This window comes from Telmatherina bonti (genome assembly GCF_933228915.1).
Source record: "Telmatherina bonti genome assembly, chromosome: 18".
NCBI lineage: Eukaryota > Metazoa > Chordata > Actinopteri > Atheriniformes > Telmatherinidae > Telmatherina > Telmatherina bonti.
The window spans coordinates 10,725,514-10,740,513 of record NC_136616.1 but is presented as its reverse complement, the minus strand read 5'-3'; the positions used below and the strand labels follow the sequence as shown (position 1 = coordinate 10,740,513).

Here is a 15,000-nt window from a genome sequence, read left to right as displayed (position 1 = left end):
TGCTTTATCTGGAAGCAGTCATCAGGATGAGCTCAGCAGTAATTATTTTACGTGGTTCAGTCATAAAACTAACGTTTCTGTTCTGCATGTACAAGAAGAGGAAATGCTGGAGAAGAAGTTCAGGTGTTTCTTTTTACGCCTGCAGACATGAAGAACTTGTAATGTTCATCTGTGTAGGAGCTGCAGAAAAGCTTTCAATAGTTCTATTAATAACATCTGTCAGGATCTAACAGAGTCCAAACTTCAGTTAGTTGATTATTAATTTATTTTCTCCCTATTTGGCTGTAAGATGGAAATAGATTTGTTTTTAACTGTGTAAACTTTTAACATGTCATCGTTGCATCATTTCTTTTTATCTATTTGTTAATCTTTATTAATACAAGATCTCTAATTCAGACAGTCTCATTTTCAAGACAAATTTAATAAACCATTTTTTTCCATACCTCATCAATTCTTATTCTCAGTAGAACATAAACATCATGACAGATGCTGAAACTGAGATATTACTCCATATCATAGTAAATATGAGGTGCTGCACGGACCGGCGGTGTGGTGGTTAGCACCCTACACAGCCAGAAGCCTCCTGGTTTGGAGCCTCGGCTGGGGGGAGGTTTGAGCCGTGGCCTCTCTGTGTGGAGTTTACATGTTCTCTCCAGGTGCTTCAGCTTCCTCACACCATCCAAAGATGTGCATGTTAGGGTAACTGATCACTGTAAAATCTGACTATGAGTGAATGTGAGTGTGAATGGATGTTTGTCTCTCTGTGTCGGCCCTGCGATGTGCTGGTGACCAGTCCAGGATGTATCCCGCCTGCCTGCTGGGATAGCTTCAGCTTCTCCATGACCCTGAATTAAACTAAGCAATATGGAAAATGAATCGGTGTAAAATATCAGCACATTTGAAATCTTGTTGGTGACAAAATGCTTGAAAAAACAACTCATTAGGTTGCCTGGCAACATGTCCACAACAGGAAGGTTTCCAGAGTTCACTCTCTGTGAACCCAGTTTCCCCTGAAATCCACAAAATGCAGATTAAAGCTCCATCACACAAAGAAGCTGTATGTGAACAGAATCCAGAAACACAGCTGTCTTCTCTGAACCAAAGCTCATTTAAAATAACATGAGACACTGCTCAGTGGTTGGATCTGGGTTTTTCAACCACTGTGTGAGAGATTATCAGGAAATAACTCAATTTCACCTAATTAGTCTAAAAAGCAGCTCTGTGTTCATCTAAACAGGCCCCAGTGAAAGATAGTAACATTTCTTCTTCTTGTGTTCATCAGATTTCTATTCAAGAGACTTTATATTAATAATATGGACATTTTGGTTTGTGGTGTGCCTTGTGATTTTCCAGTAAAAAAAAAAAAAGAAAAAGTGTGCATTGGCTTAAAAACCTGAAAAAAAAACTCTGGGTTAGATGGATGAAAATGTGAAATTCTTTCTGGTCAGCTTGGATGTTATGTCCTGCAGACTAAAAAGGAGAGTTAGCATCCAGCTTGTCAGTGGACGGAGCGAGCATCTCTGATGGAACGGGGTTGCATCAGTCCCGATGGGCAGCTTCCACATCTGTGAAGCTCCACCAACGCTGAAAAGCTTTTAGAGCAACATCTGCTCCCATCCAGACTGCGTCTCTTTCAGGGAAGAGATTTCAGCAAGACAATGCAAAACCACATACAGGAGACGAGTCATGGGGCTGAACTGGCCTGCCTGCAGTCCAGATCTTTCAACAAAAGAAAACATGTAGAGCAGTGTGTTTCAACGACTGTGCCGTGGCACACTAGTGTGCCATGAGAGATCATCAGGTGTGCCATGACAAAGTATCCAATTTCCCCTGATTCATCTAAAAAGCAGCTCTGTGTTCATCTAAACAGGCCCAGGTGAAATATCATAAAAATCATTTTCTCGTGTTTATCTTATTTCTGTTTCAGACAATTTGACAAAATGGACTTCATATTATTTATTTTAATAAACAAAAAAAACCCAGTTTTGATTTGTGGTGGGCCGGCGATGGACCGGCAAGCTGTCCAGGGTGTACCCTGCCTCTCACCCAAAGACTGCTGGGATAGGCTCCAGATTCCCCGCGACCCTTGATCGGACTAAGCGGTTAGGATAATGAATGAATGATTTGTGGTGTGCCTTGTGATTTTTTCAGTGAAAAAAGGGTACCTTGGCTTGAAAAAGGTTGGATAGCCCTGATTTAGAGCATCATGAAACCAAATATCCAGCAACAAAGATCCCGGATGATAGCGCGCCTTTAAATGTTAGTCTTAGGACTGGACTGTTCTGGTCTGATGCAGGATTCTTGTTGATCAACAGTCCTCGACCTTTGTTGCTGGAAGGTCTAAGGAGCCACCTGCAAGGTCTCAGGCTTTTATCAGACATAAAATGCTGTAATCATCACTATGTCTTGAACAGATTGATGAAAAGTGCAACATGATCATGAAAACAAATAATCTGATTACACGGTAACTATACCCAAAACAAAGACTGGGTGTTTCTGGTGGTGGGTGTGGGTAAATTTTCAGTTGGAACTAACCTCCACCACACTAAGATAAGCGCAGGAATCACGGAAACCATGAGTCATGAGGGTTTGGTGGTTCTGAGTTGCAGGATCTGTGTGCTCTGAGCGGTGTAAGTCCTTTTGATAATAAGATCATCAAATCATAAACACACACACATTGGAAAAGCAGATACAGTCAGGTCAAAATTCAATTGATAAACATGCTGTATAATTGTTATCTCCTCATGCTCCACCCTTGAGTCCTCCGCCCTCCAACACTTATTAATATATTTAACCAGTTCGTCCTCCCTTGTCTCTGACAGCAGATAAACCACAGCTGAGACTCAAGTCGGGTCATAAGAAACCATTTCTATTCCAACAGCTGAAGAAGGGGTTTTCATTCACCTGCAGACATCATGTGTACCGGAGCGTGTTCGAAGTTCATCGCCATCCCCCTCTACGTCCTGGCTGCAGTGTCCATGATATGCAATATCATCCTCTTCTTCCCTGACTTTGATACCGAGTATGCCAGTCAAGACCGGGAAGGAGAGCTGCGGCTCACTCCAGAGGTCAAATACATGGGAGGGTTCATAGGAGGAGGACTCATGGTGAGTAGGTCACCTTCAAACTGTCTCAAACTGAGCAACCTTCAAAGGTTCAAACCCTCTGAAATGGAGCAATGAGAGTCAGTTATGAAGTAGACTTGACTTCAATTTCTGTTTTAATGAGTTAACTAAGTAGAAAACCATCAGGCAGTCAGGAAGACTCAGAACAGTAATCTACTTCAGGTAACCTCATTGTTAACGTTTGTTAGGGCTGATCAGACCCATCAAATCTGGTGTGGTCGTTGTAAGGTCATCAGGAATGCTTCAGACTGATGCTGGATGAGTAAAAAGGATTTCAGCAACCTGGATGTGACAGTAGTCCGAAACTGTTGACTGATAGGGACATAACCTGATATAAGAGACCGTCAGACCACCAGACCTGGGAGGGCGCTCTGTAAAGCTCTAAAAGCATCAGGAGAAAGGACAACTCAGATCCAGTAATGTGGTCACAGCCGCTGTATGTAAACATTTCTGACATTTAGGAGAACTTGATAACTTAACAAATTCATTATCAGAACAAGGTGAGGTAAAACATGGATTAGTCCAGAATCCATCAGGGTGGAGACGACACCTCTAGTGGTCCAGTTCTACCTGAAGTCAGAGCAGAAACAGAGTGCTGCTTGACTAGAGTCTAAAAACCAGAATCGTGTTACTACTTATGTTTCATTATCAGGGAGCATTAAATGACAGAATAAAGATGGACCAGAAGGGATATTATTAGTAAACGTTCGAATGAGTTTCTGTTAACTCCAACTCATAGCAGGTCATTCGTACATCCTACACATACATCCCGTTCTTTGCTTCTTCTGTGTTTCAGGCTCTGGTTCCTGCCATCCACATTCATCTGACCAGTGCAGATAAGTGCTGCGCAAACCGCTGTGGGGTGAGTCCTTCCACTTGTCACAGCTGTAAAGCAACACACATCATAATCTGGTTTATAGCTGTAAACCAACACACATCATAATCTGGTTTATAGCTGTAAACCAACACACATCATAATCTGGTTTATAGCTGTAAACCAACACACATCATAATCTGGTTTATAGCTTTAAACCAACACACATAATCTGGTTTATAGCTTTAAACCAACACACATAATCTGGTTTATAGCTTTAAACCAGCACACATAATCTGGTTTATAGCTGTAAACCAACACACATAATCTGGTTTATAGCTTTAAACCAACACACATAATCTGGTTTATAGCTTTAAACCAACACACATAATCTGGTTTATAGCTGTAAACCAACACACATAATCTGGTTTATAGCTTTAAACCAACACACATAATCTGGTTTATAGCTTTAAACCAACACACATAATCTGGTTTATAGCTTTAAACCAACACACATAATCTGGTTTATAGCTTTAAACCAACACACATAATCTGGTTTATAGCTTTAAACCAACACACATAATCTGGTTTATAGCTGTAAACCAACACACATAATCTGGTTTATAGCTTTAAACCAACACACATAATCTGGTTTATAGCTTTAAACCAACACACATAATCTGGTTTATAGCTTTAAACCAGCACACATAATCTGGTTTATAGCTGTAAACCAACACACATAATCTGGTTTATAGCTTTAAACCAACACACATAATCTGGTTTATAGCTTTAAACCAACACACATAATCTGGTTTATAGCTTTAAACCAACACACATAATCTGGTTTATAGCTTTAAACCAACACACATAATCTGGTTTATAGCTTTAAACCAACACACATAATCTGGTTTATAGCTTTAAACCAACACACATAATCTGGTTTATAGCTGTAAACCAACACACATAATCTGGTTTATAGCTTTAAACCAACACACATAATCTGGTTTATAGCTGTAAACCAACACACATAATCTGGTTTATAGCTGTAAACCAACACACATAATCTGGTTTATAGCTGTAAACCAACACACATAATCTGGTTTATAGCTTTAAACCAACACATTGCTCATAAAAACAATTACATTGGACACAATATGTTTTTATGAAATTATTCCTCTGGGTTTTAAGATGGTCTCCTGACAAGCCGCTGAGCGGTTGTTAGAGGTTCGGTTCAGCCTGAGCCTTCAGTAAAAACAAGAAGCCTGCTTTATCTGTTAAACTCTAAAATGTCTCCATGCTGCAGGCGTTTGCGTAGCGTTTTATTTGTGAAACAGAAAAAAGTGAGATCTGAGCTTTATCTAACGTGTTTGCTTTGTTCTCCTTCTTTAGTTTGTTGGTCCTGAGGAACAACTTGTACTTTGCTTTTATGAGCTAAAGTTAAAGTTAAATGTTGTGAAAACTCAACCAATCAGAAACGTTCTGCACTACAGGCCTTGCCTCCATCACAAGGCCTTTTTAGGACATCACACATCAGTGTCTGACTCTTAGGTGAATATAGTTTTGCATAAGAAACATGTTTATCCTGAACTACATCATGACCCCTGCAGATGTTCCTGTCTATTGGCTTTGCGGCCATCGGAGTGGTGGGTGGTATTTACACCATCAGCGTTGCTGGCCTGGGTCTATCTAATGGACCAGTGTGCCTCTGGACCAATGCAGAAAACCCTATTCCCACATGGGGAGCTCCTTTTACGAACAGGTGCATATTTTCACTCGAAACAAACAATGTTTACGTTGATGACTTTCCTCTAGTTATATGTGATTTTCCCCCTCTAGTTCTGGGAGCTACCTGGGTGATAAAGACAAATGGAAGTGGTGCATCCTTCCTGACAACGTGGTTCAGTTCAATTTGGGGCTGTTTGCTACCCTGCTGGTAGCAGGATGTGTCCAGATTATCCTCTGCGGCATCCAGATGGTTAACGGACTCTTTGGCTGCATCTGTGGCACCTGCTCTGACAAGGAGGTGAGGCAGAACAATACTGTTTGGGTTTTTTTTTGTAGTTGACTGCAACAGACTGGTGTGTGTATATAGACTCCACAAAATCTTTATGACTCTGTGTTGTATGGAAAGTTTGCAAATAATTCAGGACTCTATATTGGTCAAATTTTGTCACCTTGTGAAAAAACCTGCCTGAGAAATAAGTTTGTGAATGTGTGCAGAAGTTTGTAAACAAAACAGATTTGTAATTGTGAAGAAAAATACAAGTTTAGAAACATCAGTTCATGGATGCAAAGCAGGGAAGTGTGTGCAAGTTGCAGATGCAGATTTCTAACTCTGTCTTTACACCGATTGGATGAGGACCAATCAAAATCTCCAGTCGCAGAACAGACAACTTCCTGCTCTCCATAACTGCTGCAGGCCTTTAAAGGAGAGTAGATTTTGGAGACACATGAAGGTGTGATTCTTCTTAAGTAGGGCCTGAGGGTTAAATGTTTATTCTGAACCATCATAAATCCACATCTGCAACTTGAGTCTGGCACACAGTATTCTCTGAACAGGTGATTAAAAAAGAACTTCTAGTTTTCTTTACAAATACAAATATTTCTTACAACTATGCAAATCCTTTTCTACACATTCACAAAGTGGGATTTCTCAAGCAGACCATTTTAGATGGTGACAAAACTTGATTTACAAATATGGAGTCTAAAATGATCTGAAAACATAACAGTTCAATCTTTATAACAATAAAATCTTTATGACTTCATATTAAGCCTAAATGTGTGTTTACTGCCCTGTTCACCACCGACCAAGTTCAGCTGTTAATCATCTGACTGACGGTTCAGTTTACCAACCTTAACATCTCCGATGCCAACAAGATGTTCATTTTAACTCAATTCGATTCGGTTTGATTTGATTAGATTCGATTTGTTTCATTTTGTTTCAGTCAGTTCAGTTTGATTTGATTTAATTTGATTCAATTCAACCTATTTGCTGCTACATCCACTGATTATACTGACTTCTTTCTGAGGACTCTGTAGGGCATTTGTCTGGAGGGCAGCTGTTGCCGTGGCAACAGTAAGGCCCAGGTGTGTTAACTACTCTCTGTTTTCCATCAACAGTGAGGGGGACCATGATCCAGGAGGACTTGTGGAAGAAGATGTTATGGCATGAAGTTTGTCATCACTAAGCTGCAGCAGAGTGATGTTCTGACTGACATAAACCTGGCTTTTTATTTACACCTGGAAGCAGCTTGAGGACTCCACTTTTATTAGAGTTAACTGGTGATTATTGTTTCGTCACTGTTTGCAGTTAAGATAATGGAACCGCTGTGTTCACGAGCAAAACAAAATTTGTTGGTTTGGAATTTTTTGTAATAAAGTTTTGAAGTATTTAATTGTCAGAGTTTTGATAGAAATAACAGCCAGATAAAACCTGATTAAATCTGGTTTGACTAAAAACAGATGGATGAGAAAGTGAAGTGCTGGAGGAGGAAGAGCAAGTTCACAGACAATGAAGGTTGATGATCACTTTCATCTGCGTGGGATGATGATCACTGAGAGGAAAGCAGAAGAAAACAAAACATACATTTTTATTTTAAAAACATATGACATGGTAGATGTCACCAGCTCAGAAAGATGATAAATAAATAAACAAACAAATTAATAAATAAATGAATACAGAGAAGGGGGTCTAGACAGATCATAGGAGCACCCAACTAGTTGTTGGTTGTTGAATCATGTTGAGGACCAAGGCTCCTAAGAGATCCAGGACTTCCAGAACCAAACAATGTTCTTTAAGCTATGAATCGCTTCTACGATGACCGAAGCCAGGGGTTTAGGTCATGGTGGAGAGCAACACAAGCAAATGGCAGTCATGAAGAGGACACAGAGGCAAATAACAGCTGGGACAATAAGATGACCAAAGGAGGAAGTTCAGACCACAGATATTAAAACATGGAAGCTGTTCACCATGAATGGAGGGTTCCACCTCAAGTCGAGTGTCCAGCGACTATACGGTAAGCACACAGAGAGAGGCAGAGGACTAGGGAGGATCAGGGCTACTATCCAGGATAAAACATCCAAGCTCCATGAATACATCAGGAAGAGTGTCCTAAGGGATGAAGCACAGTGTCTCAGGCACTGGAACCTGGAGGAGACCGAATAAAAGGAACCATTATGGGACGAAAAGCCCCTGCATGGGATGTACCACCGGCAGATCATGGCAGAACAAGAAAAAGCCTGAGTACCAGGGCCATCAAGGCTCACATCTACCACACCTCCTGAAACAATCCTGCAGGGTGTAAAGAATACATGGAACACTATAAACGTGTAAAGGAACATCTGTGCAGAATATGGACTGGAGACCCCTAAGTCCCAGTGGGAAACTCCCCCCAAGGTGGTCGAAGCCAGGGGTTTAGGTCATGGTGGAAAGCAAGTGGTTCTGCAGGTGGTGACGACAGACAACTTCTCATCAGTTCCGATGCTTTCTGGTTGCAAAATGAGATCCAGATCAATAATTGTTTATTCATTCCTGAGGGAAAATTCAAATGATAAAAAAACTAAAGACAAAATTATTAAACATAAAAATGATTAAATGATTATTGTGAAATTTCTAGCGAACAGTATTGGTATTGAGATACTTGCCCTGGTTATGAAGCAATTGGTGACATGTAATTAAAATCTTCGACCAGACTGAGGCAGGTCAGTCGTCCTTTGGAGACGTTGCTATGGCGCCATTTGTCCACCAGATGTCACTGAAGCCTTGAAGCCTTCGCTTGCCCATCACAGATAAAAACAAATGTGGACAAATTAGGAATTAAAGTTACTTTTTAAAAAATATTGCAGTCACTTTTAATAAAATATTACAATCTATTTCATTTTCATTTTGTGATTTCTGTAAATTATATGTCTCCCAGGTAACAATTTATTCATTTTCATTTCTACTTTTTAAGATGGGATTACGTCTCAGTTTTATTTTACTGATACTGACATTTATCCAAACCAGGACCAGTCTCCTGATGCTGCTGGTTTTCTCTTTAGGTCTAGCTGTGGACCAGATCCACCTGGGGTTCATCTTTAGTTCAGGTCCAGCTGTGATCCAGCTGTGGACCAGGTCCTGGTGTGATCCAGGTAAAACTATAGTTCAGTTGTGATTCAGATCCTGTTGTGGTCCAAGTCAGATAACAGTCCAGATGCGGTTCAGGTCCAGTAGTAGTATAAGTCCAGATGTGATACAGGTGCAAGTGTAAATCAGGTCAAGCTGTGGACCAGGTCCAGCCGTGGCACAGGTCTGGCTGTAGTTTAGGTACAACTGTTGTCCAGGTCCAGCTACAGTCCAGCTATAGCTCAGGTCTATGCTCAGAACTCACTGAAGTCCCAACATGTTAAACATGTGATGGGCCTCTAACATGGAGGAAGAGCTGGTTAATTCTAAAGAAAAAAAAACACTCCTTCCTTTCTGTGTCCTCGTAAAGAATCTGATCAGCTTTACTCAGAAACACAATGGTGGGTTTGCTATGAGCCATTTGCTCTGACTGCTTTAAAACCATTTTCCACTTAATTTCTAACCCTCCATTCTGCATTTTTGACAACTTCAAATCATGAAAATATCAGGTGACTACAAAACCACAGGAAGTGTTTTTCAAAACAAACAGGACCTGATAAAACCTCATCTCTGAACTTTCAGTAACCACGGAAACAGATCTTGTGTCTGAAATATTTCCTCTCGTGGTTTTTAGTGATGTGCTGTTCATGAACTGTAAAACTGGCTGTATGTTGCAACAAGAAACGCCTGTTATAAAAGTGATGAGAAGAAGAACAAGATTGTCCGATAATGTCAAACTTTGCCTGCAGTGTTTTTCTGTGTCTACAGATGAATCTGGGTACACACCAGAAGTAGGGCCTCCTCCTCCTAACTGCGGCAGCGTTTCTGGTCATGTCAAAGCAGAAGACAGGAGAATCATACTATTTTCTTCACAATGTGATGGGAAATCTGGAAGGACATATTTAGTTCTTGGTGTTGGAACAACAGAGGAAAACGTGAAAACCACAGACCTTTCACCAAGTGTAGATTGTACCTGTCTGACACAGTGGCATTTTACACTGTTAGGGAAACACTGGATTTTGTTCCAGCAACAACAAAACATTAAATTTAGATAAACAGTTGTCAGACTCTAAACTCAACACGTGTTTCTGTCCAGATGAACATGGTCCAACATATGTTTTACACCAGTTAATGCTAAGGAACTAAGAGAGAAGAGGCTGTGCTGTTAATATATCAACAGTATAGTACACATTGTGAAAAATATTGTTTTTCTCTTATCGGGGCAACATTGTCACCTGAAAATAAAAACATACAATAAACATACAATAGCTGTTGGAAATATTTGCATCTATCTGTTCACAGACGTTTAATAACTTATTATTGCCAGGTGAGTATTTCATTGTGGACAGTCTTATTAAAATCAGTTTTGGATAGAAGCATCAGAGTGCACATTTAGCCTTTAAACTGGTTCTTGCTATTTATGGTCTGTCTGTTTGAAATATAACTGCATGTAGAAGCTTAATACCAGTTGGCATCCAGCTGTTATTCCTTCAGGACTTCAGATAAAATTATATGTAAAATAAATGTTAAAAAAAAAAAAGAAAAAAAAGAGATATAGCACCATCAAGACCAACCAAAACAAATCAGAAGTGACCAAGCCTTCTCTCATCTGCATACCGCTGTCAGCCTGGGCTTTCAGAAGAAAAAATATTGGTAGCTTACTTTAAAACCAACAAGAAGCCTTGCTAGCCTCCTGTTTATGATGTAAATAAAACTGGATCATGTAGCACCAGCTTAGTCAGCACAAAACAACGTGGATGCTGAGGTAATCAGTAAACATCTTTATAGTTTATTTTCCGTTCCCATGTGAAAATCTTGAATAAATTAGTTAATATTTAGGCTGTAAATACAGTCACTGGATATTTAATATGACATGGTTTCCCCATATTATCTTAAAAATAACTTAGTGCTAGCAAAGAACTTACACCTTTAATTTCTTACTAACAGCAGGCTAATAGCCTTACATAATATTATTGAATCCATAATGTTGGCTGATGTATAATTTTACAAACAACCCTGAGAGATGCCCCTAAGTGGTGGTTTAGGGGTGGCCACCCTAAACCACCAAATTGTATTTTTTCATTCATACCAACATTTATGGTAAATGGACTTGTACTTCTATAGCACTTTTCTAGTCATACAGACCACTCAAAGTGCTTTACACTACTTGTCACATTCACCCATTCACACACACTCACTCAACACACTTATACCCCAACAGGCACATCGGGGGGCAGTTTGGGGTTCAGTGTCTTGCCCTAGGACACTTCGGCATTTCAGGGGAAGCCTGGAATCAATCCCCCAACTTACCAGTTGGGGGACAACTGCTCTTCCTCCTGAGCTACAGCCGCCCCTAAATTTTATGTGCTATTAACTTGATGCGGCATGGTTTGTGTATACTTGTCAAAATCTTTTCAAAGCCAATAAAAATAAAATGGGTGAAAATTTATTTTAATCAGACACACAGAGGGCACCTGGGTCCAGCTAAAAGGTCCTTCGAGCAAAGACACGGAGGTGGGAGGTTCACGGAGCAAAAGTGCCACTGTAAACAGAATGGGTACAATTATTTCAGTTTAACATTGAAATAATGGTTTACTCCCATTTGTGGTCAGGGGCATTTAAATAATTACAGGGATGGCGGGTATCGCTAACACATGGATGTAAAAGATGGTTCTACCTCAACTAAGCTAACGCTAACTTGCTTGGCTAACATTAATGCTAGCTAGCTAGCTTTTTCCCTTGAAACAGCCTAATCTCATGCTCTAAGGGTGCTATTCTCGTCAGAAAGCATACACTGTGGCTGTGTCCGAATATCCACACCATTCCCTACATAGTGCTCATGCCATTTTCTAAGGGTGTTCGAATGTCAAGAGAGAAAGAAGTAGGGAACTCAAAATGACCCAAAATGCGTCTTGGAAAGTAGTGAGCATCAATGGTCATTAGACAGGTCAATATAGACCACAATGCATTGCAGGCAGGTCCTTAAGATGGCACAAGTGACACAAATGTCAAAGCAAGTTAAAAGAAAAACTACAGCTCAATCATTCTATAACCTTATTTAATGAAGAAATATGTATCAAAGCAAGAATAAAATACAATATGAATTTTACTTTTTCCACAAAAGTTGGATTGGATTTGGAACAATTCATGATGGTTGCCATGGTGAATAGTTAGTAGTTACATGATCGGTGACAAAGAGAAAATTGTGAGTCCGAATTGCCAACAGAATCAGTTCACTACATAATGTAGCACGATGTAATAAACGAGGGGTTATTGATCAGGGTGGACAATCGGACACAGCCTGTAAATTTACAGGAGTGGTTAGTCTCATGTGACAATGCCTCCTGGAGGACTTTTACAGCTTCCCCTTCAGGTGCCTCTGCCTTTTTGCTCCTCTTTGAACGAAAATTTGCCATGACTGAACTAAGTAAAAAGGTCAAAAGAAATGGTGCATTAGGAGGCCAGAAAGAGAAAGCGTGAAAGGAATTCCTCCATCCATCAGTTTGTCTATTTTCCTTTACCCAATTTTTATTTTTATTTTATTATGCATTCTAAAAAAAAAACAAATTTATTAACTTTACTGCCTTGTCTTACTGTCTAAATCATTTAAAAAGTTTGTCTTTTCTAAAGGTTTCAACTGTTTTCTTGTGTCTCTGTCCCAATCACACCAGCGTATGTAAGTTTTTAGTTAACCAAAGTTGTTACTTAATGAGACGTTTCCTTTTACATTTAGAATAAGAATCAGCTTTATTTGTCATTGAGCCAGCGTCCTGACACAACGAAATTAGACAAAGCAGCATAAATGGGACATAAACAGGATCAAGCAGAATGAGGCAGCAGCCAAAAGCGGCACACCTTTTTATGCTAAATGAGGAAAAGATTACACATGGGAGGATGAGTATGTATTAAATAAAAGAAGTATCTCTACACTTCACCTAAAAGGGGAAGGATCAAGATGTGACAAAAAACACACCTCTATACAAAAAGGCACTTATTCAGACAGTTACAGCATAAGGTCGGAGAGGGCGGGGAAAGTAGGGGAGGGGACTGAACATCAAACAACACAACGTTCCAGGAGATTTAATTAATCTAATCTTAAATCTTAAATGATGGCGATTCATGGAAATATCAGCGAAGTAACAGAACGATTAGCAACTGGTCTGGGTTTTTTTTTATATGCTTTTCATATCAAAAGGTCAAAAGGTAACTAAGCTACTGTAGTGTTCTATAAGCTAAGGGCTAAAGTTGACATTTTCATAACAATAATCAGCGTGAGTTGGGATAAAACTACCTCTTATTGATACTCAAAACTAATATTTATAGTATTTATGTTTGGGGAAGTTTTTGCTTAGTGCGAGTGTTCTTTGGTGAGTGACAAAGATGGAGACTTTAATTTTGCGACAGTGTCGTGTGGCCTGTGGGAAGTTACAGTTTTTAGCGACCCCTAGTGGTCAAATGTTACACAGTTTCCCTTAAATGGACACAAAACATGTTAGAAAAAAATGTATCTTTAATCTTGGGGTTTTCTGCATGTAGAACATTAAAAAAAAATTCAAGAAATTTTGTAATGTCTAAAGTTCCCCTGAAAAAATGGAGCTTGAAAGACAACTAAAGCAGACAATCAATCTCTGAGGATGTGAAAAAAACTAATCTTCAGACAAACAGAATACATAAGGCAGCCATGGTGAACAGTAAGATTAAAACATGTAATTATGTTCTCAGCTATGGAGCTGAACAAACAAGGGACAAATTTCTTTCACACCACTACTAATGAACTCTAAATGTACTCTTAGTGTGACGACCGAACCACTACTTTGTTCTTTGCAGTGCTGTCCTGATCAGTGGCCTGATGAGTTACACCTGGGCCCAGTGTGCTGCAGAGCTCCACCAGGCTGGCCGAAGCTCAGTTTGTCTCCCAGGCTTGGGCTAGGAGATCACCCTGGTTCTGTGCAGGTATGCATATTATTTATGTTTCTTTGAAGTTTATATCTGTAGTAAACTTCTTTGTGCCTGCCTCCCTTTTTGTTGCAGCCTTTGAGCTGGGGTCTAACAGATTAAATATATTATATATTATTCCTTTTGTTGGTTTCACACGATTATTTCATAGTTCTTCTTCATGAAGTAAAAGCAGGAAGGTCATTTTCATCCTTAATACGAGGGTCATATGTGCACTTTTAGAAGCAGAAGCTGCAATCAGACGACTCAGACTGTTGCTGCTGCTGTTTAACACAACACAATGAAGCCATTCATATTTTCTCCACGTCAGGTGGAACAATGCAGGCTCTGCTGAGACGAGGTTGTCGTTTTGCCCCTCCAGGAAGCACCTCCCATCAGGAACATGTTGTGCTGTCCAACAAAGAGGAAGTTGTTCAATAAGCAGGACAGGAAAATCCAGTTCTGACCCAGGAGCTTCCAGAAAGCAGCAGTCTGTCATGCAGGCAGGTTTGTCCTGTCATATCTGTTTCGGTTCGTTCCACTTCGTGTGAGATTACTCAGCGTTAGCCGTTTTCACTCGGTTGTGTCTGTACGACAGTTTAATGATATTCACTAACAATTAAATGACTGATTTAAATGCAGAAAGACAGTAATCAGCTCCAGCTGGTTGGATTAGGTCACATGAAGCTGAGGGTGTGGGCAGGACAGTGGGAGGCGGTGCCATGCTCCCTAACCTCCTTAACAAAGACACTGGTTAAGTGATTAGACTTCTAAATATGGAGTCAAGGCTGATCCTCGCTCTGGATGAGCTCAGTCTCTGCAGCCTCTTTGTTCAACTTTTCTTCACACGCTCTTTGTTCATTTCTTCCCGTAGCTTGACGTGTTCTTTCAAATGTTTCTTCTTTAAATGATCTCTCCCTTTAAGAAGGATTATTTTTACTATGATTACTGATGTTGTCTAATCACGATGAATTAAACAGCTTGTCTACATTCATCACCATCAACATCTCAAGTCCGCTTTC

At 40.0% G+C, this 15,000-nt stretch overlaps 1 protein-coding gene across 1 annotated transcript; it reads left to right on the top strand.

Annotated features, from left to right (window-relative positions):
- Nucleotides 1-2,915: 2,915 nt before the first annotated feature.
- tm4sf21b (transmembrane 4 L six family member 21b) lies at nt 2,916-9,838 on the top strand (the record flags this gene model as incomplete). The annotated part of the gene is made up of 5 exons (XM_079257519.1): nt 2,916-3,107; nt 3,922-3,987; nt 5,547-5,698; nt 5,776-5,962; nt 9,812-9,838. The coding sequence occupies 5 exons, from the start codon at nt 2,916-2,918 to the stop codon at nt 9,836-9,838; spliced, it is 624 nt and encodes a 207-aa protein (XP_079113645.1).
- Between the last annotated feature and the right edge of the window lie 5,162 nt (nt 9,839-15,000).